Source organism: Pseudonaja textilis, chromosome 1 (assembly GCF_049901715.1).
Source record: "Pseudonaja textilis isolate UNSWEBS1 chromosome 1, rPseTex1.2, whole genome shotgun sequence".
NCBI lineage: Eukaryota > Metazoa > Chordata > Lepidosauria > Squamata > Elapidae > Pseudonaja > Pseudonaja textilis.
The window spans coordinates 239,865,271-239,892,466 of NC_141990.1; the positions used below are offsets into that span (position 1 = coordinate 239,865,271).

A 27,196-nucleotide genomic window follows, 5' to 3' on the forward strand; every position below is an offset into this window, starting at 1 on the left:
GTTTTTGCACTCATTCCATCTGTGAACTATGGAAGATTTCAGAGGTTAAAAAACAGAGCTCTGAATTGAATGATCTGGAAGTCAGTGCAGCTGGCAAAGTACAGGTACGATGTGATAATAATGCTCAGGTCAACTTTTCATTTATTTCAGGAATGAACTTTTGTTCTTTTCAGAATGTATGATACTTGAGGAGAACAGTTCAAGCTGTTCTAATTCATGGAGATTGTGTAGTACAATCACTTGTGAATTATGACCCTAGGTGAAGAGTTGAATAGCTTATATTCCAGAAGTCATTCTGCAGGGTTCAACTGAAGAATGATTTGAGTCAGTGAACTGGAACAATCAAAGTGAAGAGCTAACAATCAAGTGTGGATGTGTGTCTATGGAGAAGAAACAGCTCGATGAGACTAGTATTACTGAATGATTGGAATATGTTTTGTGTTTAAAGTATACTGAATTGATTATATAAACCAGCAATTTCAAAACTGATAACTTCCCAGAAATTACCACTTCAGCCAGAGATGATTAGTTTAACTGATACTAATCTTCTGCCACAGAAGGAAGAGCGAGAGTTGTATAAGGGTAGCCCTCGGGGATTTCTCTTGGTGCATAGCAGATCTGACATGACAAGTACTTGTCTACAGAAAAGCAAATGGAAATCTTTTTGGAGGTGGATAAAGCACTTATGTATATGAAAAGGCAGGTTGCATTTTTAAAAGTAGCTTCAGAAAGTGTGAACAGGTAGAAGAAATACAGGATGGTCATCATGAAATAAGATGAAGTCTGATTCTAGAACACACCATCTATCATAGCTTAGGTTTAAAGCATGCAACAATTCCTCTGCTTGTTTCTAATCTGAGTTGACATTTACAAACAAAACAAAACCTAATGCCAAACCTGAATTTAAGATATTACAATGCAAAGTGCAATGATGCGTACAACTGGCAAAAGAATAAGAATACAAGGCTTTGGTGTCATCAGAATTCATCATCAAGCAAGTTGAAGATTTGACAAACTAATAATTAGGGGGTGAAATTTGGTAAACATTTTTCCACACAATTAAGTTAAAGAATTTATTGAGGAAACTACTCTCATCCATACTGGCCTGTCTATGGACTGTTATACTTATTCTGCTTTTTTGTTACTGACCTAGTTAGAATAGAATACTTTATTTAGCCAAGTGAAGGAATTTTTCTCTGCTACATAAGCATTCATTGTACATACAAAACAAAACAAAAAACAATAAAATACCTAGGATGCTGGCAGCAACCTGTATCAATCATCAGCACCAGTCAATTATATTTGTAATACATTTCTAAATATTTAGTTAACTGAGTTTCATGTTTAATGAACAAAAGAGATAATATAATAAAAAGTAATAATAATTATAATAATGATACAATGAAACAAGAGAAAATAGTGGAACAGATGAGAAGGATAATAGTAATATAACCATACTACATGGGTAAATGTTTACGAAATTCAGCAATTAAACCCAAATGTCTAGGCATATTAAGCAACATCTGTTCACACTTTCTGAAACTACTTTTAAAGATGCAACCTGTCTTTTCATATACATAAGTGCTTTTATCCACCTCCAAAATGATTTCCACTTGCATACTGTACATTGAACTGTAACACTAAGAAAATTATTCACCTATAAACTGGTGGCTTTCTTACCCTCTCCTCTGCCAAATTTATATCATTCACATCCTCTAAAATATGGTATATGACGGTTTTAAAAGGCTCAAATACAAAACTCTGCTCATCTATGAAGTTAATAATCTCTACCAAGGGTGTTGTTGTATGCTTAAAATAGATGTGATGGGAGAACTTTTCCTCAAAAAATTCTTGCTGAGAGAAAACATTAAATGTCCTTTCTGTTGTCACTCTTTTGTATTGACCTTTATTTATAACCTAAAGCAATAGAAAAAAACCATAGAGTAATAATATTTCATTAAAAGGAAAAATGTAAATTAAAAGTCTTCATAAAGTTGAGGAAAATAGGTTACCATTCTATTTCTGCTCAACACTGATTAAGTATATCTCCAGTGTTGATCAACTGCCTTGAAGGAAAAAGTAACTTTGGAGACAATACTTGAACTTATGATCTTCAATGGTCAGCAAAGCAAAGCAGAAGAGCACAAGCACAGTTGTGGTTTTACTTAGCAGCCGTTTTATTTAACGACCAAGTTGCCCATCCCAACTATGGCTGCTAAATCAGGACTGCCTGTTTTGAACACCTCTCCATATGAGCCATTGATACCAGGGATGTAAGGAGATCTCTTTTGCCATAGAGGTTCTTGATCTCTTTTTACTTAACCCTGCTGTGAGCTTCCCAGATCTGCTTCTTTTAAACTGGTCAGGATGGAAGTGCAAATGGATGAATGAAAGGAATCTAGGAAGGCCTTGATTTGCACTAATATAAATTATTTTAAATATTTCAGAAAATTAGAATGAACAATTTAAACACACACACATGAGATATACCGTAACCTCTGTAGACTCTGCTCTTTCACAGCCTTTGTTCTATTATCTTGGGAGTTTGGGGTGTGTGACTTTATCCATTGTCATTTACTGTATGCCACAGTGAGCCTGTGAGAAAGGAAATGCTTTATTTCAATATTTATTTGCATCTGACTGACATTTATATCCTGCCCTTCCCATGAGATTTACAGGGTTGCACTTGAAGTGTAGCTCTTTCAGTAGCCTTGGCTTTTTCTATAGTGGTTAATCCTAACTTTCAGAAACTGTTATGAAACAAAAATGTCCCAGAAGCTTATTTTCGAACTGTTACCCAAACACCCCTTTCAATCAATTCTCTTGCAAATTCTCCTTTCAGAAGATGGCTCTAAGGACTGCCCTTTCCTAAGATTTAATAAGTCTTAAGACATACCCAGTCATGAAAAGCCAACACACATTCACCTTCTTGCTTTCAAAGCCAACTAGTTGAGACTGAAGTCTTGCAGAAAGGAAATGCCTCTATCTCACAGTTGGTTTCAAAACTTGGATAAACATTGTTTGAAATGCATAGGTCTGATGTAAGGGATGATCAGGCTAAACCTAAGGGTGGAGTCCAATGCATCATCAGTTTGGACTCACTGCTATCCCACAAGAGATCTAAGTCCAGCTATGAATTCCATTGGACTCTTATCTAGTGTCAATTTGCCATGGCCATTAGTAATTCATATTCTCGTGTATAGAACTCATAGTACTATATAAACTATATAAACCCTCAAATGGTTGAGGGAGTTAGATATGTCTAGCCTATTGAAGAGAAGAATTGGGGGAGGGGGTGCATGATAACTGTCTTCTACTGCTTGAGGGGCTGTCACGCAGATGAGAGGATTGGCTTATTCTTTAAGGCAGGACAAGACATAATGAGTGAAAGCTTGTTAAAGATCCAACCTAGAAGTAAGGAGAAAGTTAATGATGAGAGAATTAATTAATTAACTCATAATACTTTTGAAACCTGGCTCCTGGTTTCTTGTACCTGGCACTCAAATACAAGTAGGGGTACTCTTGTAGACACCCTCAAACTTATAAAGGGCAATGAACCCAGTGATGTTCATACAAGTTAGGCCCCACTGTTGTTGTTTCTTTAGCCTTCCTTCATATAACTGGTGCAGAGAGTAGGGATAAAGTCTGAGAACATCTAAGGTACATGAATGTAGAAAACTTGTGTTTATACATTTGAGTGGTCTAATTCAAGACCGCCCAAGCTCCCTTCCACTACTATGATTCCATCAAGCAATGAACAATACTTAATCAAAGAACTATCAAGGAGAAAACATCACCTCATTAATACGAACAGGGAAAGCTACTTTATATAAACAGAATGCAAACCCCACTGCAGATGTTACCTAGCTGAATAACAAAACATCTGCAGAAAACCAACCAAGCTCAAAGAGTACCAAGTCCTCCATAAAAGTAGCAATGATGGAGAGACAATGGAATGGCTGGGTATGTACTAATGGATTTGATTTTAAAAGAATATCACAGAAGTAACAAGCTGGTTAATTAGACACATAAGATTGATATGTTTAAATATATTGCACATTAGTTATTCTGAAAGCGGTGAATGATGACTTGCCATGTGATGCGTTGCGGGTCCCACTACCGGGATGAATTAGTCAGCTGACGACCTGCACCCGGGCAGACTGTCCGGGCGGGCTCCTCTTAATGGCAAAGATGACAGCGACACAAAGGTTTCTTTTGGTGAGAGGAAGCCCAGATGGTACTACGCACCTCTCTTTTATTGTGCAGCAAGCAGGGGGGGGGGGGGTTATGTTACACATGAGGAAGTTAGACAGGAATAGGGAATATTGCCATATACGGCTACACCTTATGCTATAGCCAATTCACGTTTTGTACGTTGCTGTTCCACAATGTCGCCCTATATGTGTATTAGGTTTTCTGTGTACGTGACTTCCTGCTGATGTGTCATGATATTGCAACATCTCCTCTGTTTTTATTATTTTGAGACCTCTCTATCCTTTATGCTGCAAGATCTAGTCCTCCTCCGAGTTCAAGTCCTGCCGGCATATTAGAATGTGAGGGCCATCTCCTTTTTCTGGGTATTCATCTTCGTTCTCCTCCGAGTCCGAAGTGAATGCCAGTAGAGACCTTTTTTCTGCTGGAGTGTTGATCTCGGACCTTATTTTTACAAGCATGTTTATGTTGGTAATCTCAGTATCAATAATGGCCAGTCGTTTTTTGAGGAATTGCATTATTTTCCCGAATATACAAGGGCCCATGGCGCACAGCAATAGGAGCAATATTAATGGTCCGGCAATTGAGGAAAGAAGTGTTGTGAGCCATGGGGAGAAATTAAACATATTATGGTACCAAGTGTTACCTGCTTCCCTTTCCCTTTTGCGTATTTCCAACCGCTCTTTTAGTTTATCTAATGAATCTTGTACTAGGCCGGTATGATCAGCATAGAAACAACATTCTTCTTTTAATGCTACACATAGCCCTCCTTCTTTTAAAAACAACAGATCAAGGCCCCTTCGATTCTGCAAAACAACTTCTGATAAGGATGTAAGAGATGTTTTAAGGTGAGAAATAGACTGTTCAAGAAGTTCGAGATCTTTGTCTATATCAGCACGCAAAGTTTGGTATTGATTATTACTAACTGCTAGACCGGCAATTCCCATAGCAGCACCTGTAGCTCCTAGTCCTAGTAATACAGCAAGGGTAAGGGTGGTGACTACCTCTCTCTTAGGATGAGCAAAATTGGTGTTATCCTGCAGAAAGGTTTGGCCGGAGTGGTAAGTTATTTTTGGGACTATCGAAACGAGAACACAGTAACCATTCCTTTGAGTGATGGTGGGGCCGTGAGCACAAGCGGTGAGGCCTGTGTCACAGGCCCACCATGAATTGTTGTCCGGAACAAAATACAAGTTCTGAAAAACAGTAGTGAAATTCCCACTGGTATTCCAAAGTGCTCTTGAAGTACCATTGAGCCATAAGTAAGTCTGGTTACAATGATGACTTGTGGTGTTAGGTACATTTCCCAGGCAGTATCCTGTCCCTATAATGTTACCAATGGTTTGAGTACCTTGTGACCAACGACAAGATGAAGGTGAGTTTTGGGCAGTGAAATTGGTGGTGCTACCGACGGCCTCATAGTAAGGGGGGCCTGCGTTAAGACACAGCCAACAATCATTGGTAATTGCAGGGTTGCTGGCATTGAGGAGGAGGTAACTAGAGTTTATTAACCGTAGCAAAGGTTGAGGAACTGTATGGCCTGGATGATATTCTATCAGGGATATGTTTCTATTGGGACCTACTTGGATAGCGGGCCACTCAATGACGAGTTTTATGGTAAAGGTATTGCCATAGTGGTACCCATCAGCATAGATCCGGATTCCCCAGGTAAGACCCGCCTCCCACCATGTAGTCAGCCTTTTCCCTCCCGCTGAAAACAAAATATACATGGAATTACATGGAGTCTATGTGCCCCCTGAGGGGCAAATGGCCTGATGCCAAGAACCATTTTGGAAGGCAAAGATATAATCGTCTTTGATCGGTGGTGACCAGGAGATAGAATCGGTGGAGAGACATGACCAAGCGGCACAGAAGGCGTCTGCAGGGCCTCCGCAAACGCAAATATTCTCGCGAGTCTGCTTATGTCCGGGGCAAATATAAAATCGATAGCGATGGACGAATCCCAGAGAAGGTGTGGGTATCTCGATCGTGCTGGTGTAGGCGGTGAGGCCTACCAATATCTGTCCGACGTCAGCTTTGAGGGTAGGCCACCAGGTGTATGGGTGAGTGGTGTTGCTAATGGAGAATAAAACGTGATCGTAGGCATCATATATTGTCCAAGTTTGTTTCACTGGCTGGTGTAGATTGAGGGGGTTTGCAGGCAACGCTTGTAGGAAAAAGGAAGAAAATAATGCAGTGAAGAAGAGGAGGCAGTTATTCATCATGGAGCTTCAACCAGTGGAGATCCAGAGGGTCTGTGTTGGGTTGTGGCTGATCAGGTGGGGTGGTGTGGCAAGGGCGCACACAGCAACCAGTAATCCAGAGAACTTTTTCAGGTAACTGAATTGCAGCGTAGCCTCGCCCCCAGGTGATAAGTTCAGCAGGACCCTTCCAAGCTGGATCTGGGAGTTGCCTGTAATAGACAAGTGGTCTTGCAGTGGGGAGAGAGGGTTTAGTGAAATGATGAGACATAGCAGACGAAGGGAGGGTTTCCAGTGAGGTTAAGGAAATTAGGAGTATACAAACAGACGTTTAACAGATTTTGCAGTGTCGGGAGGTTGGGGGGGCTAATCCCTTTTGACCCCGTGTACCGATCAAGGGCTTTTTTAAGCTTTTGGTTTGCCCTTTCTACAATAGCTTGACCTTGGCTATTGAAAGGGATTCCAAATTTGTGGTTAATGGACCAATGATGGCAAAACTCCGAAAAGGCGGAGCTTGTGTAGGCAGGTCCATTATCCATTTTTAGTATTTTTGGACATCCCAGCACTGAAAAGGTTCGAATACAGTGGTTGATTACCTGTTTTGCATTTTTGCCCCTTTGGGTCGTGGCCAATATGAATCCTGAATAAGTATCAATGATAACATGAAGATATTTCCATGGGGCAAAAGGAGGGTACTGAGTAACATCCATTTGCCACGTATCGCACGCCTGAAGTCCCCTGGGGTTAACCCCTTGAGGGATAGCTTTCGCTTGGAGACTGCATGTGGGGCATGTTGGATGATAGCAATTGCTTCAGCCATGGTAATGCCAAATTGTTTGACCAGAGCCTTTTTATTTTGGTGAAAATAAGTGTGGCCTTCTCCTGCCGTTAAGGGGGCAGGTTGTGTTTGAGCAGCAAAAACCTGTTGGCAAGCAGTATCGGCTCTGACATTTCCCTCTGAGAGGTATCCCGGAAGGTGCTGGTGGCTCCGAATGTGAGCAATAAAAAAAGGATGTTGACGAGCAGTAATGAGCTGCTGTAAGCAAGAGAACAGTTTTAAAAGGGAAGTCTCCACGGAGGGGGAAAGGTAAGAGCCATATATGTGAAATACTACTTGAGTGACATACAAGCTGTCAGAGATAAGATTGATTGGGATGTGAGAAAATTTTTCCAAGGCTAAGATGACGGCCGCTAATTCTGCTTTTTGGGCTGAGGTCTGAAGAGTTGTATGACAGGAATGCCATTGGCCATCTTCCAGCCAAGTACAGGCACCAATGGTCTTGGAACCATCAGTAAAGATGGTCAAAGCTTCAGAGAGAGGTTGTGTGGAGAGGGTGAAGGAAAAGTGATGGATGGTCTTTATAATTTGAATGCGAGGATCAGCTGGCAAATGACACGATACTGATCCAACCCAATCAGCTAATGCGTATTGGAGATCCTCTGAATTTTGAAAGAGCTGTTCCCAAGTATGTAGTTTGAGGGGAACGTATACAGTGCTGGGTTCTATGCCCATGAGGGCTTTGAGATGTGTTCGGCCTTTTTGAATTAATAGGGCCATTTGCATGGGTTTTGTGGTGATTGTTGCACGAGGGGTGTGCGGTAAGTGCAACCATTCAATGATCGTAATACGCTTGCGGGAGGAGACAACTTGTAATAATATGGCTGTAAAAAGAGCACATGTTGGAAGGATGGCTAGAGAAACGGGTACATCTGGGTGTATGTGGTCAACCCACTGTTCTCTTAAGGCCAGGTTAATTTTGGTTAGGCAATCTTTCTGTTCTTTGGTTAGTGGAATTTTCTGGGCTGGCTGTTGACAGCCAGTAAGAGCTGAAAATAATGGGGAAAGGTCATTAGTAGAGATGGACAGGAAAGGTCTGGCCCAATTGATAGTACCTAAACACTGTTGGAGTTGCACCAGTGTGGGGCTAGGGGGGAGATTAATAAGAGGAAGATCTGGTGAAGCAGTAGATCGTAAGAGTTTATGGCCTAAATATTGGAAGGGATAATGGGCTTGTATCTTCTCGGGCGCTACATGAAGTCCTGCAGCGGTGAGTTGCTGTGTGAGTTCAGGAATGGTTTTTTGTACGGTGCCTTTTGGCCCTTCGGCTGCTATCAAAATGTCATCCATGTAATGATATACTAAAAATGAGGGGTGGCTCTCTCGAAAGGGGGTGAGAACCTGGTCTACATAATATTGGCACATAGTTGGGCTATTCAGCATGCCCTGAGGTAAAACCTTCCACTTATATCTAGAAGTAGGTTTAGCATTGTTATATTCTGGCACCGTAAATGCAAACAAGAGGCGATCACTTTTATTCAAAGGTATAGAGAAAAAACAGTCCTTCAGATCAATTATAATGAGGTCATAATTATGAGGAATAATATTAGGATTAGGCAAGCCGCATTGTAATGCCCCCATGGGTTGGAGGACAGCATTAATGGCCCTCAGATCCTGAAGAAGCCTCCATTTCCCTGATTTCTTTTTTACGACAAAGACAGGAGTATTATAAGGACTTTGTGATGGTTCGAGGTGACCTAAAGTAAGTTGTTCCTTGACTAAACCCTGTAAGGCTGATCGTTTTTCTACAGGTAGTGGCCATTGATCAATCCAGACTGGAGTTGAAGATTTGAGTTGAAGTTTGAGAGGGGTAAGAGTTGCCATTGGCTAAGGAATGGTTAGCGTGGCATGAAATTGAGAGAGAAGGTCCCGTCCACACAGATTAACGTGAAGAGGAAGGATGACAGGTTGAATGTAGGCAGTAGTGGAGACGCCAGCAGAAGTGGCAGAAAGCCACTTAGAACTGACCTTTGCCATTTGAACACCGCCGACTCCCCGGACAGAGGGGGATTCTTTGGTTGGCCAGGTAGGGGGCCACTCAGAGGTACGGATGACGGAAACGTCTGCACCTGTATCAACTAACCCTGTAAAGAGACGACCATTTAATTGGACGGTCATCATGGGCTTATTTCCTTCCACTGGGCGATCCAAAGCTAACAAATCAGAAGGGGGAGGAAGAATGACAAGAGTGGCAACAATAGAACCCTTGGCCATTGAGAAGGGGCGGTCCCCTATGCAGGCCAGGGAAAGATTCGCTAAAGATTGATCATCATAAAGGAACGGGGCTGCCACCACTCCTTCAATAGTCAGGGTGGAGTTAGGAATGATCAGCAAAGGGTGCTGTGAAGGGACAGGAAATGCTACTGTCAGAGGAAGGGTGACGACAGATCCAGGATCCTCATAGACAATGGATTCGGATAGAAGGACTGGCAAGGAAGTAGGTACAGCCTTTGGAGTGGGGCTAGCTGTTGGCCCCGAAACTAGTTTTCCGGCTGTTGCTGAGCCAGGCGGGGATTGGTGCGGCACTGGCTGGCCCAATGGAAACCGTTGCGGCAGCGCGGGCACACAGTTTTTGGTTTGGAACCGGGGGGCTGGCCGCGCCCACAAGGGGCGCCGCCGCCACCCGGAGCACGACACTGTGAACAAAAATGGCCAGGCTTCCCGCAATTATAACAATTTCCTTTCAAGCGAGAGGTGGACAAAGCAAGAGTAGAAGAAAGAACTGAAGCTAAAGCCTCAGTGCGGTGAGATTCCGTGCCTACTTCCTGGCACGCGCGAATATAATCTGCAAGATTTTGAGTTGGCAAGGCTTGAAGGGGCTTGAGAATTTTCTGACAGTCCACATTAGCATTAGCAACGGCTAAACGCATGAGAAGTTTGCTCTGAGCGGCAATATTATCCACCTGCCTGCTAATGGCATCTGTGAGACGATCAATAAAGGAGGTATAGGGTTCAGAGGGCCCTTGAAGGATAGAAGTAAAGGAGTGGGTAGGTTGCGAGGTGTTAGGGAGCCGCTTGAAGGCGTTTAGCGCAGCTTCCCTCATAATCGGGTACCCCCCCGCTCCCATAGTGATCTCTTGCGCGGGGTTTTGCACCGTACCTTGGCATAAGAGATGATCGAGAGTAACTCCTGCTGGTAGTCCGGCTGCAGCAGCAGCGTTAATACCGAGGCGAAATTCATTGTGCCAGGTGGCAAGCGAAGCGGGAGAGAGAAGCATAGAAGCAATAGCTTTCCATTCTGAAGCGAGAACCAGATGATGCGTAGAAATGTTGGCTAAAAGTTGGCGGGTATACGGGGAGTCGATGCCATACTTAGAAGCAGCAGTTTTTAATTCCTTTAACAAAGTCCACTCCAATGGGGTATAATGAGGGACAGGATTACCCCGGCAGCGGGGTTTGAAGAATCATAGGGAAACAAGAAAGATCATCCGCAGATAGCTTTCCTTCCGCCAAAGCCGATTGAAAGGCATTACGGACAGGAGGATCTGTCGCCACGGCGGAAGGAGGCAACGGAGAAGAGGGGTTCGGAGAAGAGTCAAGGGGTGGGGTGGAGTAGGGTGGAGGTGCCAAGGCAGCAACAGGACAGAGTTCAGCGGAAGGTGGGTCTGAGGAAGACTGGATAGAATCATCGGGAAAGAGAATATTAAGGGCGGCCATAACGGCACTCCAAGAACAAATAATCTGAGGCGGAGCCCTGGGTGGTTCATGCATCCATTTCCCCATCCGTTCCCAAGAGGAACATTTAAGAGTGCCTTCCGCGGGATACGCGGGGCAGTGTTGTTGGACATAACTCAAAAAATCATCCAAATACTTTTTTGACAGAGGATATACGTTTGTGCCGTTAGCCTTCTGCAAATAATTTGCCTTCTTCATTAAAGCGAGAAGTTCATCCCTATGCTTGAGTTGAACTTGAGAAAGTGAGGAGCCCATACTTACGATGCGCGAGCCTATTCCAGGTGCATAGTACAGGAGTGAAGGAAGTGCATTCCTAGACAAGAATCGCGCTTTGTCGGGGACATATCGTTGAGATGATCACGTCGGGGTCACCAGTTGATGCGTTGCGGGTCCCACTACCGGGATGAATTAGTCAGCTGACGACCTGCACCCGGGCAGACTGTCCGGGCGGGCTCCTCTTAGCGGCAAAGATGACAGCGACACAAAGGTTTCTTTTGGTGAGAGGAAGCCCAGATGGTACTACGCACCTCTCTTTTATTGTGCAGCAAGCAGGGGGGGGGTTTATGTTACACATGAGGAAGTTAGACAGGAATAGGGAATATTGCCATATATGGCTACACCTTATGCTATAGCCAATTCACGTTTTGCACGTTGCTGTTCCACAATGTCGCCCTATATGTGTATTAGGTTTTCTGTGTACGTGACTTCCTGCTGATGTGTCATGATATTGCAACAGCCATGTATCTGGTTCTGGCGTAATGAAGTTTTCCCAAATTCTTCCAGATGCAGCTTTTGGAATTCCAAGCCAGTAATTTCAAATCAAATAGCTTCAATCCCAATATTTCTAGGGTACTCTTGGTTAGGGAAGAACTCAAAAATTGAGGGTCTTTCAAATGGGATCTCCCTCAGTTCTAATCTGGTGATGAAACACAGAGCTGGGACGATAATATAGTAGGTGGGCAGCAGGTACCGGTGCTGTCAAGAGGGAGGGAGGCAGAGACGTTTACCTTTCCAACTGTACAAACCAGTTGCATAGATTGCTCACCTTGTGCAGCCAGATATCATCAATTACAATCAGCAGTATCATTTCAACATTTCTACTTGGAATACATGGGGAGTGGGTTTGTACTTTTTTGTATGTGAGCACTTTAACAATCTAGGCCAGGAGTGGGCAACTATGGCTCCTTTAAAACTTGTGGACTTCAACTTCCAGAATTCCTTAGCCAGCCTTGCAACAGTTGATGCAATTTGTTGACCCCGCTACCTTCCTATGTTTATTTTTCTGTTCGGTATCCTTGATCAACTCCGAGAACTTTTGCTGCAACACAACTGTGCCATCAAGTGGTCATGGCTGACAGAACCCAAAAGGAGCCCACACAATATACTGTATAAAATCACATAGGATTAGGCAAAATAGTCCTGCTCCCTACCCAAAATAAAAGCAGTAAATAGTATGGCTCTACAAAGCCCTTATTGACAGAATAATAAAACATGTTGACAGTATCCGTTGAACAGCAGCTACTCCATAAATATTTGTTTTTTTAAAGTGCCAAAACTTCACAGCTATTTGCTGCAAATTTCTTAAATCTTGAAGGCTGTTACAATGATGTATGACACAGCAAGATGCAATACTTCAAGAAACAATCCTTTGTTGCTACAGCTTCGGACCTGAAATATAAGGACACAGAGTCAGTGCTAGAGAATAAGCCAGAAAGAAAAGCATTTCTTGCAAAATAAATGTATAACATTCTAGGGAGGACAAAAACCCATCAAAGATTTCTGGTTGATTGTTCTCACTGTCACAAAGCACAAAGAAGAATTTTTCATACAGTACTTACTACATTTCTCAACATATTATTAATGAAAAAGACCCTGGCTTTTAGCCTGCAGAAGTGTTAGACTATCCCATCCTTATCTGTCAGAGCAGTTTTGGAACCGTGAAGACCAGCAATCTAAGCTGCATTAAACTTGGAGTCACAATTCTGCATGCAAAGCCAGAATGTGCTAAAAATAATCAGACAGTTTAGTTGATACAAGACTGGGGTTAAAATTTGAAAGGTTCTGAGAAGGGGAAGAAGATGATAAAGGGTCTGGAGGCTAAATCATATGACAAATGGTTGAGGGAGTTAGATATGTCTACCCTATTGAAGAGAAGAATTGCGGGGGTGGGGTGCATGATTCCTTCCACTAATTGAGGGGCTGTCACACAGATGAGAGGATTGGCTTATTCTTTAAGGCAGGACAAGACATAATGAGTGAAAGCTTGTTAGAGATCCAACTAGACGTTAGGAGAAATTTCCTGATGAGAGAATTAATTAATAGAATAGTTTGCCACCTAGGGTTGTGCTCGCTCCAGAAGTTGGAGGAGGTCCATCACTGGAGGTAACAGATAATCAGAATTGGAAGGGACCTTGTCATCTAATCCACACACCCCCCACCCAAGCGGGAGACCCTACACCATTTCTGACAAATGGCAGTCCAATCTCTTCTTGAAAGTCTCAAGTGATGGCGCTCCCACAACTTCTGAGGGAAAGGTGTTCCACTGGTTGATTGTTCTCACTGTCAGAAAATTTCTCCTTATTCCAGGTTAAATCTCTCCTTGTTCAGCTTCCATCCATTATTCCTTGTCTGGCACTACAGGCACTTTAGAAAATAGCTTGACCCCTTCTTCCTCTCTGTGGCAGCCCCTCAAATATTGGAAGACCACTATCATGTCTCCCCTGGTCCTTCTCTTTACTAGACTAGCCAAGCCCAGTTCCTGTAACCATTCTTCATATGTTTTAGTCTCCAGTCCCCTAATCATCCTCATTGTTCTTCTCTGTACTTTTTCTAGAGTCTCAACATCTTTTTTATAATGTGGTGAACAAAACTGGATGCAGTACTCTAGGTGTGGTCTTACTAAGGCTTTATCGAGCAGTATTAGTACTTTCCTTGATCTTGACTGTATCCCTCTGTTAATACAATTTAGAACTGCATTAGCTTTTTTGGCTGCTGCTGCACACTGCTGGCTCATGTTTAGCTGATTGTCCACTAAGACTCCAAGATCCCTTTTATGGTTACTGCTATTGAGCCTGGTTTCACCCAGTCTCTATGTGTACTTTTGGTTTTTCTTGCCTAAGTGTAGGACTTTACTTTTCTCTACACTGAATTTCATTGTGTTAGATACGGCCCAGTGTTCTAGTCTGTCAAGATCCATCTGGATCTTGAGCCTATCTTCTTGGGTGTTAGCTATTCCTGCCAGCTTAGTATCATCTGCAAATTTGGTAGGTTCCCCTTCTATTCCCTCATCTAAGTCGTTAATGAAGGTTTTTAAAAATAGACTGAACAACCATTTGACTGGGATGGTATAAGGCTCCTGCATTAAGCAGGAGGTTGGACTAGACCTTCGAGGTTGCTTCCAGACGAAAAGGGCTAAAATGCATAGGAATGTATGTGTGGAGTCTTCATATCATACCTTATCTCACCTGATAGAGAAGGTATACAAACAGAATCTGGCAAGAAGGGTACCTAAAGTGAATTATTAGTCTGATGGCAATGTTAGAGTGATGGTGAGTGCTGTCCTGGCAATCAGACCAAATTGTTCGAATATTTCAACATGACTTTGGAGATACATTTGGGCATTCTGTTTCCACTGCTATAAATTGTGTCCAAATGCACCATGAATTTTGATTTCCTGACATTTTTAGGGTGACATTTCATTGCAAACTGTAGCATTTCAAAATAGAGTGATTTTAAAAAAAGGAAAATAAAAAGCCCATCTTTTCCTTCTCGGAAACTCCTGGCTTTAGTCACAATTTGATGAGGTCCACCTGATAGATCCAATTCATAGTGATCCTCCTACGTTAAATGTCTCACTTTGCAATATGAATTTTGCTGACAATGCTTCAGTAAAACACTTGCAGGGCTCCAGCTTTTATTTTTCTACTTCTTGACAGAAGACCTCCTTTCTTTTGTAGATGCTTTAAGTCATGTGAGGAAGATGACAGGTTTACTTATCGAGTGGGTGCTCACGCACTTTCTGAGAAGCCTAAAAAAAAATCTCCATACTTCAGAACTGGAATGAGCAAGACTTCTTACTCAGCTTCCTTCTTCACCCCCAACCTCATTACCACCTTTCAGGAAAATAGAATTTCCTATGCCTAACAGGAAAACTTGCCAGCAGAGAGAACACCTTAGAAAAACTGATAAACAAAATTGAGAAACCTACACAAAAATCATATGGTTCTCTTATCTAGTTCCTTGAAAGTTAGGGAATGTCTGCAAGACATGAGTGTTTAGTGCAAGGTCCAAAAGCATGGAGTTTTTTATTATCAGATGCTTAAACAAGCTTGCACCTATTTACAACTTAAAACTGTAGGCCACGGGTGTCAAACTCGTGATGTCATGTTGTCGTCATGTGATGTTTTTCCCATTTGCGGAGCTAGGGTAGGCATGGCCTACCCATGAAGTTTCTGGCCTGCGGGCCACCAGTTTGACACCCCTGCTATAGGCCAAAACATCTCAGAAGACAAAGGCAAATCCCTTGTCTTGATTGCTAAGACAGCATCCTTGTTGTGTCCACATAGCCACCAGCTTTTCATTTTAATACAAAGATAGGTTTACCCTGACTATGAATGCAGGTCTACAAACTGCAGTGCAATGGGACAAATTGTCATGTGAACTTAATTCTTTTTCAGTAGAAATTTATTAAAGAAACTGGAAGGTTATTGTTCGGAGATGATGTAGGTAATTTGAATCAAACCGAGAATAAGACTTGATAACCTTGGAAATACATTTCAACTATGTTGATTCTATGTTTCCTTTTCAAAATATGTGAAGTTAATATTCACCAATTGAAGGAGACTTAAGAATTACTTGTGTGCAGATGTAGAAGGCTTTACCTTAGAAGGAGGAAGAGCTTATCTTACACAGCTGTTTTCCTCCAAGTAAGCATACTGTCAGTAGAGGGGGAAATTGGAGTGTGTGAACAATGATTTCTTAGTACTTGTAGAGGGGAATAGTTATTGGTTACACTTTGTGCCTTTGAGATCTCTTATGGTTTTTTAGTCCTTCAATTTTGAATAGGATGCTGAAAAGGCTTCTAAAAGAAACCAACATATTCGTTTCCTTTTATTAATTGCTTGAGAGAAATATTTATAACCATATGATAACCCTCCAATAGACTTCCCCCTCTCGCTTTCAGTATTATATATCACAGAAGAGTATGACTTTGAAACAGGTCTGGCAGTGTATTTATAGATTTTGAGAGATCTAACTGTATACAACTGCATTGTTTGAGTTGTCAGTAGAATTAAGAGCCATACAACTTCTTGTTTCAGATTGGCATTGAAATGTGTGACAAAATATGCATGTATTCTTGAAACAGGAAAACTATTTAAATTCCAGATGCCTATTGCATAATGGCTATGAACAGAATGGCTGATGATTCATGTTAGCTTTTGCTTATTGTCCCAAGGGTCTGAATAAAGCAAGTACTTAACATGAGACATAACAGAAAACAGGGCACGTGGGATCATTTTAATTTGCTGGCTTATAAAACCTTAATAGCTTCAGCATATAGTAGCAGCTAGCTAATTACTGATTTTTCTAAGTAGGGCTGTTCCTTGGATGAGGAACTGCCTGGCAGTTCCAGACTGTTGATCAGACTAGAAAATGGGGGTGGATGAACGAGAAACACAATTATTTTGGGAGAAAGCAGCAGCAAACGACTTCTGTAACACTGCAAAAAAAAACCCCCCAAAAAACAAAAAAAACATATAAACATATAAAATATGGACATATAAAAGCAAAGCCAAATTAAGAATAATAATAAATAATAATAACCCAAGGAAGGACTCCAGGAGTCTGAAAACGTGGAAGAAAATGCCTCTGGTCTCAGTAACAAACTCAGATTGGATCCTGCAACATTATAGGTATATTTGCCTTCATTCGCCAAATAAAAAGGTTGATGTTCCCTCAAATTCAAAAGGAATAGATCTGTCCAAAGAAGGCTTATTTCCATTGCAGTCTTATCTGTTGGTTCTCGTTTTGTAATATTTTGCAATTTGTTTTGTTTTTGAATAACTGCTCTCAGACTGTTTTTAAATGGAGACATTATATATAGTTGTTCTTTTGAATAAAACACAAAAAGTATTTACTGCTAAATTTCTTGTTTTAATATGTAAGGCTTTATTTTTGTATACTATTTCAGCTATTCATTTATACATTTTGAAATCATTTTATGTGTTTTTCCTTTACTCATGAGGGCAGAATGTTTTAATTCTATCAAATTAGATTTCAATTTGCATTAAGTGCTTGATCATCCGGTCTGCTGTAAGAATAATGAATACTTGAAAAAAAATGGCGTAAAATTGGTACTGTAAAATTGTAGGGAAGAACATGTTGAATTTATTATGTTTACAGTAGTGCTGCATGAGGAAATTTGTACCTGAAAAGCTAATATTTCCAGTCTATCAGCTGTTCTCTAGTATAAGTATCTCAATACAAAGTATTGAGTTATGCTTGGCTGAGAAATAAGAACTGAGAAAAAGAGCAAGAAGCAATAGACTAAAGCGAGTGAATAAAGTATTTAGCTATTTTGGAAAAGCCTCCATTATGTCAAAAGAAAATTATGAGAACAGGAACATAGAGTCATTGGTATCAAATTTAATTAGGACATCAGTGTATTAATTATGTATTATCCTCAAAGATATCTGAAGCCCCTCAACTAAATTTATGTCAAACTTGTCTGCTTCAAAAAGCTATCCCACTATATATTTTATGAATATTTCTTAATATTAGGTCTCAGAAGGTAGCAGTACCTAATCAACATTATCAGGGATCAAAACTAAGCATTTTCATATGCATCTGTAGGGCTGGGGCAAATGGGCAAATGACATATTTTGCATCATGATGTGAAATGATGCATTGTATATCATTTATATTATGCCACTGGTGCAAACTATAACTCAAGTTATTTGCACAATGTTATGACGATGTGTGTAAGATCATGACGGCTTTTATTAAATGACAGTAAGTTTTATGCTTGGTCAGTACTTGCATGACTAACCACCAAGGAAATTCAGATCTTTAGACTAGACTTGAAAGTTGAAAAGCATCTTGTAATTAAGACAATGAAAGCTACCGTATTTCTGTACTGTTGCCAATAAAATGGATGGTTGTGTCCGTACCTTGAGTTAATTTTGACTTCAACTATTCCTTATTATTTCAATTTTTGGGAACTCTCATTTATAATTTTCTTAGATCAAAGTCTTATTAGCTTTTTGAGTTTATTCCCAATTCTTTACATTTTTAAACTTATAATTTTTATTTTGCTCAAGAATGAAGATAAGTGGCTTTTCAAACTTCTTGTTCTGAAGACCTCTAATATGCTTAAGCTATTTAAATAAGCAATCTCTGAAAGTAATTACTAAGTGAGGTTAGCAAACTTCACTGTCCTTTAAAAAGTTCCATTGCGACTGAGAGCATCTCTTTGTCTCCTGGCTCTCAACTCTGCAACAAACCACATGCACTCTCCTCATGAAGAGCAGTTGTCCAGGGCATATGTAGGTTATCTCCTGTCCTTTCCTTCTTTGGAGAGGTTCCATAGAATTGATCAACTCATCAGTTCTTCATTCTTTGCCATGGTCATTGTCTCTGCTCACTCAGAGACATGTTACGTTGTCATGCTCCAGCCAGAAGTCCAGTGGTCAACCACATTTCAGCCTAGTGTGTTACGTAAAGGATACCCAGGTGGTTGTTTATAATTGGTGTGCTGTAAATATAGGTAACTGAGTTGAGAGAACCATGGGAAATAGTATATTATACAAACACAACTGCAGAATGACAGAGTTGCTGTCTATGGGAGAAGGCACTTCAGGGATGGATACTCTGGTGTTATTTAAATACTCCAGATTCGTAGTACAGATTCCTAACATAATCTTGATTGTTAATGACAGAAATTAGGAGTTCAAAATCTCTTGAACCACCAGATTTTATAACTAGCTTTATGGTATTTTAGCCTTATATCATTTAAGGCAAGGGTGGGCAAGCGTTTGTCAGAAATAAATTAAATTGTTGAATGAAACTTCAGTCACAAATTCTGTGAATCTCTGACTCCAAATAACTCACATATTTCTCTTAAAGAGGTAAAGTTAAAATAATCGGGGCAGTGCAGAGTTTATATTTTTCTGTGCTACCTAGTATCAGGGGTGGGATTCTACCAGTTCACACCTATTCGCCTGAACTGGTTGTTAACATTCTAAGCAGTTCGGAGAACTGGTTGTTACAAGAAATTACTGGCCTAATCCTGTAAGGAAAGCAGGAAAGAAACATTCTGGTGTTGCTTACACAAATTGCCTCTCCATTAACCCTTATTACATTCTTGGCAGGACTAGACTTCCTGTCTCAGGAATTTCTCTAGAGTTTTTTTCCCTTCCTTTGCTGGTACTTTGCTTGTGTGGAGTGACCATTCAAAGTTACAATGGCACTGAAAAAAGTGACTTATGACCGTTTTTCACAGTTACGACTGTTGCAGCATCCCCACAGTCATGAGGTCAGGCGAGGAGATGTGTGCCTCGATGTGAGTGATATTGAGTTGGCCACACCAGCCAATAACATGACCACCAAGCCATGTCTGCCCAGTCACATGACCACCAAGCCACACCCACCACCTAAGCCACGTCCACAGATCCGGTTGCTAAAAATTTGAATCCCAACCCTGCCTAGTATTCAAACACAAAGAATGTTCTATCAAAGTATAAATGTCATCTATAAAAGAGGGCAGGCTTAGTATATAGCTTGGGCCTGATGAGAATTTAAAGTCCTCATACTATCAAAATCTCCTTGTGTTACGTAAGCATCTACCTTCAGCAGTTGATCCCAATTTTCATAAGAATCTCATGCATCTTTTCCAAGTCATCTGCTTTAAAGTCTTTCAAATTAATCAAATCTGACTTTCTGAAATAACCTTTTTGCACATATATCTCCCTCTTAAGTTTATTTAAATGTGTCAAAGAAATATGAAATGGATCATATCCTATGGTAATATAATAAGAAAATAATTACCGTGTTTCTCCAACAATACGGCCTCCACCAATTGACATAAAATCAAATTAAGCCCCCCAAATTAAGGCCTATATTAAACGTGAAATGGGGGGAAATGGCGGCGGCGGGGGGGCTTGCCGTTAGGAAGTACTTTTGTTGCATACCCGGATATGGTGCTGCCTGCGTTGATGGGGCACTATGTATCGGGAGACCTTCCACCACCGTTGCTTTCCCTTCTCCCTTGCTGCCGCCGCGTTTAGAGCAACGCTGCGGCGTTTGGCGCAGCCATGCACGGCCAGCCAAGGCTCCTCCCTGCAACCGAAGCCCTGCAGAGACACTTGGCTTCAGGCGCTCCTGTTGCCGCCTTCCCTTTGCCTCCAAAGGTAAAGCCAATTCTTTTAAAAATGACACCCTTCTACAACAAAGCCTCCCCTGCCCGAGAGGGCAGCCCAACCCCACGTGGGGAGGCGAATGTCCCGGGACCATAGCGCAGGATTAGCCCACCCCGGGAGAAGCACCCAGCCATCCCTGCCTGACACCGGGCAGAGCGCGAAGAGCTTCGCCTGGGGAGCCCAGCACAGCTGACAGGCAGGCCCTCCTTCCTGGCAGCAGAGCTCTCATCAAGGCATCGAGCGCCTCCCTGCCGGGCCCTCTGCTCATCCCACCAGGGCCGCGCCAGAGCCGTGAGGGCTGGGCAGAGCTGGGAAAGCAAGCCGTGGGTGCGCGCCCACCTGCCAAGAGAAAGAGCCAGCCCGACCCAAGCTTGGCTTCCTTCCCAAGTCCCTCCAGCCCGAACCCAAAGGGACCACCAGGAGAGGCCACCCGAGGCAGTGGACAGGGAGGCAAGCTGACGGCCTGCGCCGCATCCTCCTCCGAACTGAGCCCCGCCGAGTCAGCACCTCTGCCTGATGCCTGTTCCGCTGCAGCGTTTGGAGCTGCCAGCGCATTTGGAGATGCGTGGGGATGGGCTGGGTGAGGGGTGGAAAGGATGGGGGGGCTTCGGGCTCTCTCCGATGGCCAGGGAAGCAGTACTGCCATCACCTCAGCTCCCTGTCCGCGGATGGGTGGGCGCTATCACTGCCTCGGGCAGCCTCTCCCGGTGGCACCTTCGGGTTACCCTTCGGGTTAGCCCGGTGGCATCTTCGGGTTAGCTCACCTTCGCTAACCTCTTAGCGCTCTGCCTGGCGCCAGGCAGGGATGGTGGCTGGGCGCTTCTCCCGAGGTGGGCCAATCCTGTGCTGCGGCCCCGGGAGATTCGCCTCCCCACGTGGGGTTGGGCTGCCCTCTCGGGCAGGGGAGGCTTTGTTGTAGTAGGGCGTCGTTTTTAAAAGAATTGGCTTTACCTTTGGAGGCATAGGGAAGGCGGCGACAGGAGCGCCTGAAGCCAAGTGTCTCCACCGGGCTCCGGTTGCAGGGAGGAGCCCTGGCTGGCCGCACATGGCTGCGCCAAACACCGCAGCGTTGCTCTAAATGCCACGGCAGCAAGGGAGAAGGGAAAGCAATGGTGATGGAAGGTGTCCTGATACAAAGTGCCCCACCAACGCCAAGGTCAACAACCAAGCTGTTGCCGCCTGCCCACCCAAGGATGCAAGGGGGGGAATTAAGTCACCCCTGAAAAGATGGCCTAGCTGTTTTTTTTGGGGGGGGGGGGCAAAAAAAAAGGCCTGGCCTTATTTTGTGAGAAACACAGTATTTATTGTGAGCAGGTGAGTGGGCAGCTTATACAAATGGAACCGTGCATGCACTCTCCTGCTGCTCACATGGAACCATCCCCTCTCCCCACTGCCAGTCCACAAAGCTGGAAAGGTTGGAGACTGCTGATTTAGACAATTTATCTCTGTAATTTCTACACCCTATCTGGATCAAATTATCCATGCTCCAAACAATATCAAACTAGCTTTTGTTATGTCTCAGAGTCCTTGGTGATCTCTGAGCTTGGTTATTTTCTTGCAGACATTTCATTATCTATCTAGGTAACATCATCATTGCTAGAAGAGGGTGGATTTGCTCTCTCTGTATATACCGTGGCTTGCCCTTCAGTGTTGCTGGGAGTGCTGTTTTCTTCTTGGTACAGTAGTTCCTTGATTAGGCTGTTGTTTACTGCTTGGCTGTCTGATTTGGCAGTTACTTGATTGGAATATTGTTTACTGCTTGATTGTTGGTCTGGTATTAATCTTGATGTTAATCTCTGCTTATCTAGATGTTGATTGCTGATGAAGAGGTCTTTTTTATCTTGTTTCCTTTTTTATTATCACTTTTGAATGTTATGTATGTTAACCTCTATGTACTTTGTGATGGCTGATTTTTTGAGTGCCAGATTTCTAGGAATTCTCTAACATTTTTGGGCTTAGCTTTATGTTTTATAAAACATGTTTTCGAAGAATCAAAAAAGTCATCTCATTTTTATGTATAAAAGTATAACATGCTCTGTAATTTTTTTTGAATGAAATAAGCATAGAAAACTTCTTTATGTAGAATTTTGATAAAGCAATGTTTTCCCAAGAATGTGAACTTGATTTTATTAATAAAGGTTAACCTTTGGGAGATCATGTGCTCCAGTCCCACTTTGGGCATGAAGGTAGCTGACTGATCTAGGCCAGTCCCTCATTCTCAGCCCTAAGAAATAGGCAATGGCAAACCACTTCCAAAATCTTGCCAAGGAAATGACAGAGACTGCAGGCATTTCACAAAGAGCCAAGACTGATTCAAAGGTATGCATGCCACACACACAAATGAATAAGGGCAACGTTTGCATGAAATCACTGTAGTTGTGTCATTTTGCTGCAACCCTCATATGCTGTGGATGTCTGTGAGTGTCCCCATATGTACAATACTTACAATACTACAATATTCCATTTGAATTTTTTTCATTATTCCCAGTTGTTTACCTTTCACTTTGTTTCATCTTATCCCATAAGGATATCCATTCAGCATTTCAGGAATGGGGATTAGCTTCACAAAGCCTTTAAGCTTTACAGTCTGATTGTACCCAACTGCAGCACAAAGAAGTTGTGGTCTCCCATTCTTATTCTGAGTCCCCATTTATGTTGCTTTTATCTGGTCTCCAGTACATCAGTTGCTTTAAATACTATTCCCCACCCCACCCCATTATGGCACCGCCCAAGGACCACATAAACTCCGTTTGGCTTTGTCCCTCATTCCATTGAAAAGAAGTCGTGAATGGCAAAGCCTGGAAACAGAGGCAGGATAGGGGACAGACAACACGGACAATAAACTTCATGTCTGTTGACTCAAGGAGGGATGGAGACGACTTCAATGCAGTAGTGAGGAAAACCCTACAATGCACTAAAACCTTTTCCACTCGAAACACCACCCCCATATACAACTCTATCCACACGTGGATCGCTGCCGGATTTTAGTAAATGCATGAAGCACCGTCCGCTTAAAAATGTTATTTTGCCGAAGCAGAGACCGCCAATTATATCCGTAGAGCCCTAGGAGACAGCGTGCTTCCTGTAGTTCCGATGCAGCTATTACACTCTGGATTTTGCAAATCTATTTGCGACGATTTCACTTTTCTTTAAAAAAAAACAACCCTAAAAAAACTGCTCCGCGCAGCAAAACTAACCGAGCATCCTCAAGACGACCAGATAATTCCTTGTGCGAGAATTGTGACGCGTGACTCCGGGCCAGAAGAATTTTCTGCAGCTTTCAATTATTTTGTCTGCCAGGCGATTTTTTTTTAAAATAAAATAAATAAAAATCCTGTGGCGCGCGCTCCCGAGGGCTTGAGGGCGCGCCGCTTCCAACCCATCCCGACTCAGCCGCTCCCTCCTCTTCCCCCTTCCAGCTTCCCTTTCTTCCCGCCCAAAGCTTTCCCGCAAGAGCGAGGCCTATCGCGCGCGTTGCCCTGAGAAGCTTTCCTGAGCCACGCAGACGGCCGGAGCGAGGCGGGGCTGTGGGGAGAGAAAGAAGAGGCCGAGAGAGACCAACGGGCTGTGGGTGGGGGAGAGAGAGACCGAGAGAGAGAGAGAGACCAGCGGGCGCGGCGGTTGGCTGGCGAAGGGTGAAAAAGAGGGGCCGGCCCAAACTGATCCGGTGCAGTGGCCTTTCCTCGCCGCTACTGGGGCAACGGCGTCCCTTCGGCCTCCGGGAGGACGCGCGGACTCGCATAGGCGGAGGCTCGGCTAAAGAAAGGGAACCACAGCAAAAGAAGCGGGCTGAGGAGTAGCCGCCGCCACCGCGTCTCCTCTCTCTCTCTTTCTCTTCTCTGCACCCCTCCCCGCTTCTCCTCTTTCTTTCTCCTCCTCTTGCTTTCCCACCGCTCCCCCTTTCCGAGCAAGTTGTCTCTCGGCCCCGTTGCAGCTCGTAGGGACAGCGGCCGGGGAGGGTTCCCTGCTCCCTCCCTCCTCCGCCTAACCTTTTCCCGAGAAGATGCTGCTGCTGTCCCCGCCGCCGCCGTCGCGGCTGCTGTAGGGTGGCTTGGCTAACTCCTCCCCATGTTCTTGCCGCCGGCTTCGGTGGCTCTGCTTCGCAGGCCGGGTAGAGGATGCTGTCCTGCTCGGTGCGGGGCCGCGACCAGGGCATCGGCGGCCGTTTCTTTTCCTGCCGTTCCGGCCCCCGGGGTTCTCCGTGCCGCAGTTGTTAGCTCCTTCGCCGAGCGATGACTTCAAAGCATCAGGCGGACTGGATCCCTTACAGGTACTTCCCAAGGCGCCAGATTGGGCTACGACCTCCCCACCTTTCTCCCTGGGCGCGGTTTCCAAGGAAGCCGGGAAGGGTGTTGTAGGCAAGCGTGTCATTTTAAATAAGTTTGTATTAAATGCTATCTATCTATCTATCTATCTATCTATCTATCTATCTATCTATCTATCTATCTATCTATCTATCTATCTAAGGAAAGTACTTTTGACATTCTTTTCAAGGATTAAATAAACCTACTTCTGGGAGGTGTGGAATAGAGCACCAAGCTGAGGGATAAACTAAGAAACAAACCCTGCAGGAGACGAGTTTTCCTGAATGAAAGTGGGGAATAAATAGAAGTAGTTCGTTTTATTTGGGAAGAGATGTGGCCATTGCATTTTGGCATCCCTTGAAACACTAACAATAACAAGCTGGAGATACCTGGAACTATTTTTAATCTCTATCGTACATCAAGATCCTTTGGAAGGGCTGAAAATCTTGTTGTTTTCGGAACTGAAATGCGCAGCCAGTTTCTGTTCTTGCTTTTGTATGATTGCTACAGGATGATTCTTTTGTGATGGGTTCTGGATTGATTTCAGTTGGTCAGATCATGATGGGGTATTCTCATATCCTGTTACTGTCCCAGTTTCTCTTCAGATAGTAATAGGACTGAGTATGTATCAGGCCAGTGTGCTATCTCATGCTGCTCCATTATTATTTGCATCCATTCTGTTTTCATACTTCTTCCCTTCATTTATCTGCAAAAGTTTATGACGTCCAAGATTATTTCCAAGATCATTGTAATAATCACGACACCTGTGAAATATCCTTTTCTTTAATTTAAAGGTTACATGCTATCCTCTGGAACAGAAGACTTTTGTGGGTCAATCTTGATGGTAATTCAAGATCCTTGATGGGTTAACAACTGCCTTGTATTTGAAATTCAGTTCTGTTCTTAGCTGTCTTTTCAGAAACTAATTTCTAAGCTTAAATTCTTTCTGTGTAGGAAATTGAGGAACCCAAGAATAATTTGTCACAGGTAGTAAATGCATAGATCCCTTGTCATAAACACAGATCCTATATAAAAATGCATACAGCTTTCATGTAGTTACCTACACAAAGAATTATTTAGGTGTGAAGTATTCCAAACAAAACTTGTGCTATAGACTCAAATTCTAGTTCAGGGTAAGATTGACATCTATTCTCCCTTGGAACGTATCTGAGGAATCTTGTTTTCCATGTTGGATTTACCCCCTCCCCCGTGAATTACCTTTATTGGGTTAAGAGGATCAGAAACAATGATCATCAAATAAAATATAAATTTAGATAAAGACAAAAATTAAAGGGCTTTCTTTAGAGATAAGCAACTAAAATCCCCCTTCTTAATCCAGTGTTTATTGGTTTGGAAATGGGTAAACAGGTGGTTTTTTTACATAGGATATTTCAATTCTTCCTCTCTCTCCACGAATTGTTTTGTTTGGACTCCTACATAGTATTGGCAATCAAATACTTCTGCCACCATTCTTGCTGTCTTTGTGACGAGCAGGAATTGCCATGGCAGCATCAGCTGCTGTTGTCGGTAATTGGTTCCTTGGTTGCTATAAGCTACCAAAGCCTCGGCTAGTTTTCTTTCTGAGAAAGCATATATGCATGCCTCAGAAATAAGTGAACAGTGCTTGACACAGAGGGCTAAATTCCCTTGCTTAGTAAACCTCCTGATCAGGCAGAAAAAAAACCCTTAATCTGGCATAAACTAGTTTGATTGGAAATTCAAAATTGCTGTAACGAAAAAGTTGACAAGAGAAAGTGGATTTCTGTTCACACCAGAAATTCAGTAGACATTTGGAATATGTAAAACATTCAAAACTTGATAGACATAAAAAAACTTTATTAATTTAAGCAACATTACCTGCCCAAACTGTGCATCCATAATGCTAACTATAGTATGATCACTAACCATGCTTATTGATAAGAGCCAATTGGGGGTATTTTTTTTTTCCTAAACTGGTGCTTTCTACAACTTGCTGAATGAGAGTGGTCAACATCTGGCTTGTAGGCTCTCTGCATTTTTCAGCCAGGTTTTTTGGAAAACAGCTGCTGCTAAATTTTTAAGTCAAAGGAGAACACTTAATTTTATTTCCTCTAATATATGTGTAATGGAATTTAAAAGAAAATCACATTTGTCAATAAATTATACATGTTCTGGACAAATAATAGCCTTTTTCTTCTGACAGTATTTGTTGTAATATTGCTATAATGTTTTTCTGTATTTTCTTTTATGGAGACATTTTTAAAATGTAGTTACTTGAGTAATAACTGTTCGTTAGGCACAAACTGAAACTAGCCCCAGTGACATTTTGGAAAATTGATCCAAAATGCAACTATTAAATTATCAGTTAGTGTTAGCTGCCAGCCCTCATGCAGGAAAAAAATCACAATTATCAGCCTATGTTCAGATTTGTGTCAAGTTTCTGCTTTTTCTTCTTTAAAGCCTAACTCAGTGTTAGATGATTATTTGATGTGTTTATTATTATTAGACTGTGTTCACATGTTATACTTAACCAGGTCAGTTAAAAATTGAGTAGACCTGGTTCATTTTAAC

The 27,196-nt window shown here is 42.6% G+C and overlaps 1 protein-coding gene across 6 annotated transcripts in view; it reads left to right on the forward strand.

Moving 5' to 3' along the window:
• Positions 1–27,196, forward strand: part of TUB (TUB bipartite transcription factor) — a 118,041-nt gene that overhangs the window by 30,805 nt on the left and 60,040 nt on the right. Inside the window, exon 1 of one of the 6 annotated variants that reach the window (XM_026706642.2) lies at positions 23,765–24,612. The exons of 3 other annotated variants lie outside the window; for them this stretch is intronic. In XM_026706642.2, the coding sequence (XP_026562427.1) occupies positions 24,575–24,612 (38 nt within the window). In that variant the 5' untranslated portion in view covers positions 23,765–24,574. Of the gene's footprint in view, positions 1–23,764; positions 24,613–27,196 lie in introns of those variants that run through there. 2 more of the 6 variants (XM_087921053.1, XM_087921055.1) reach the window with 2 other exon arrangements.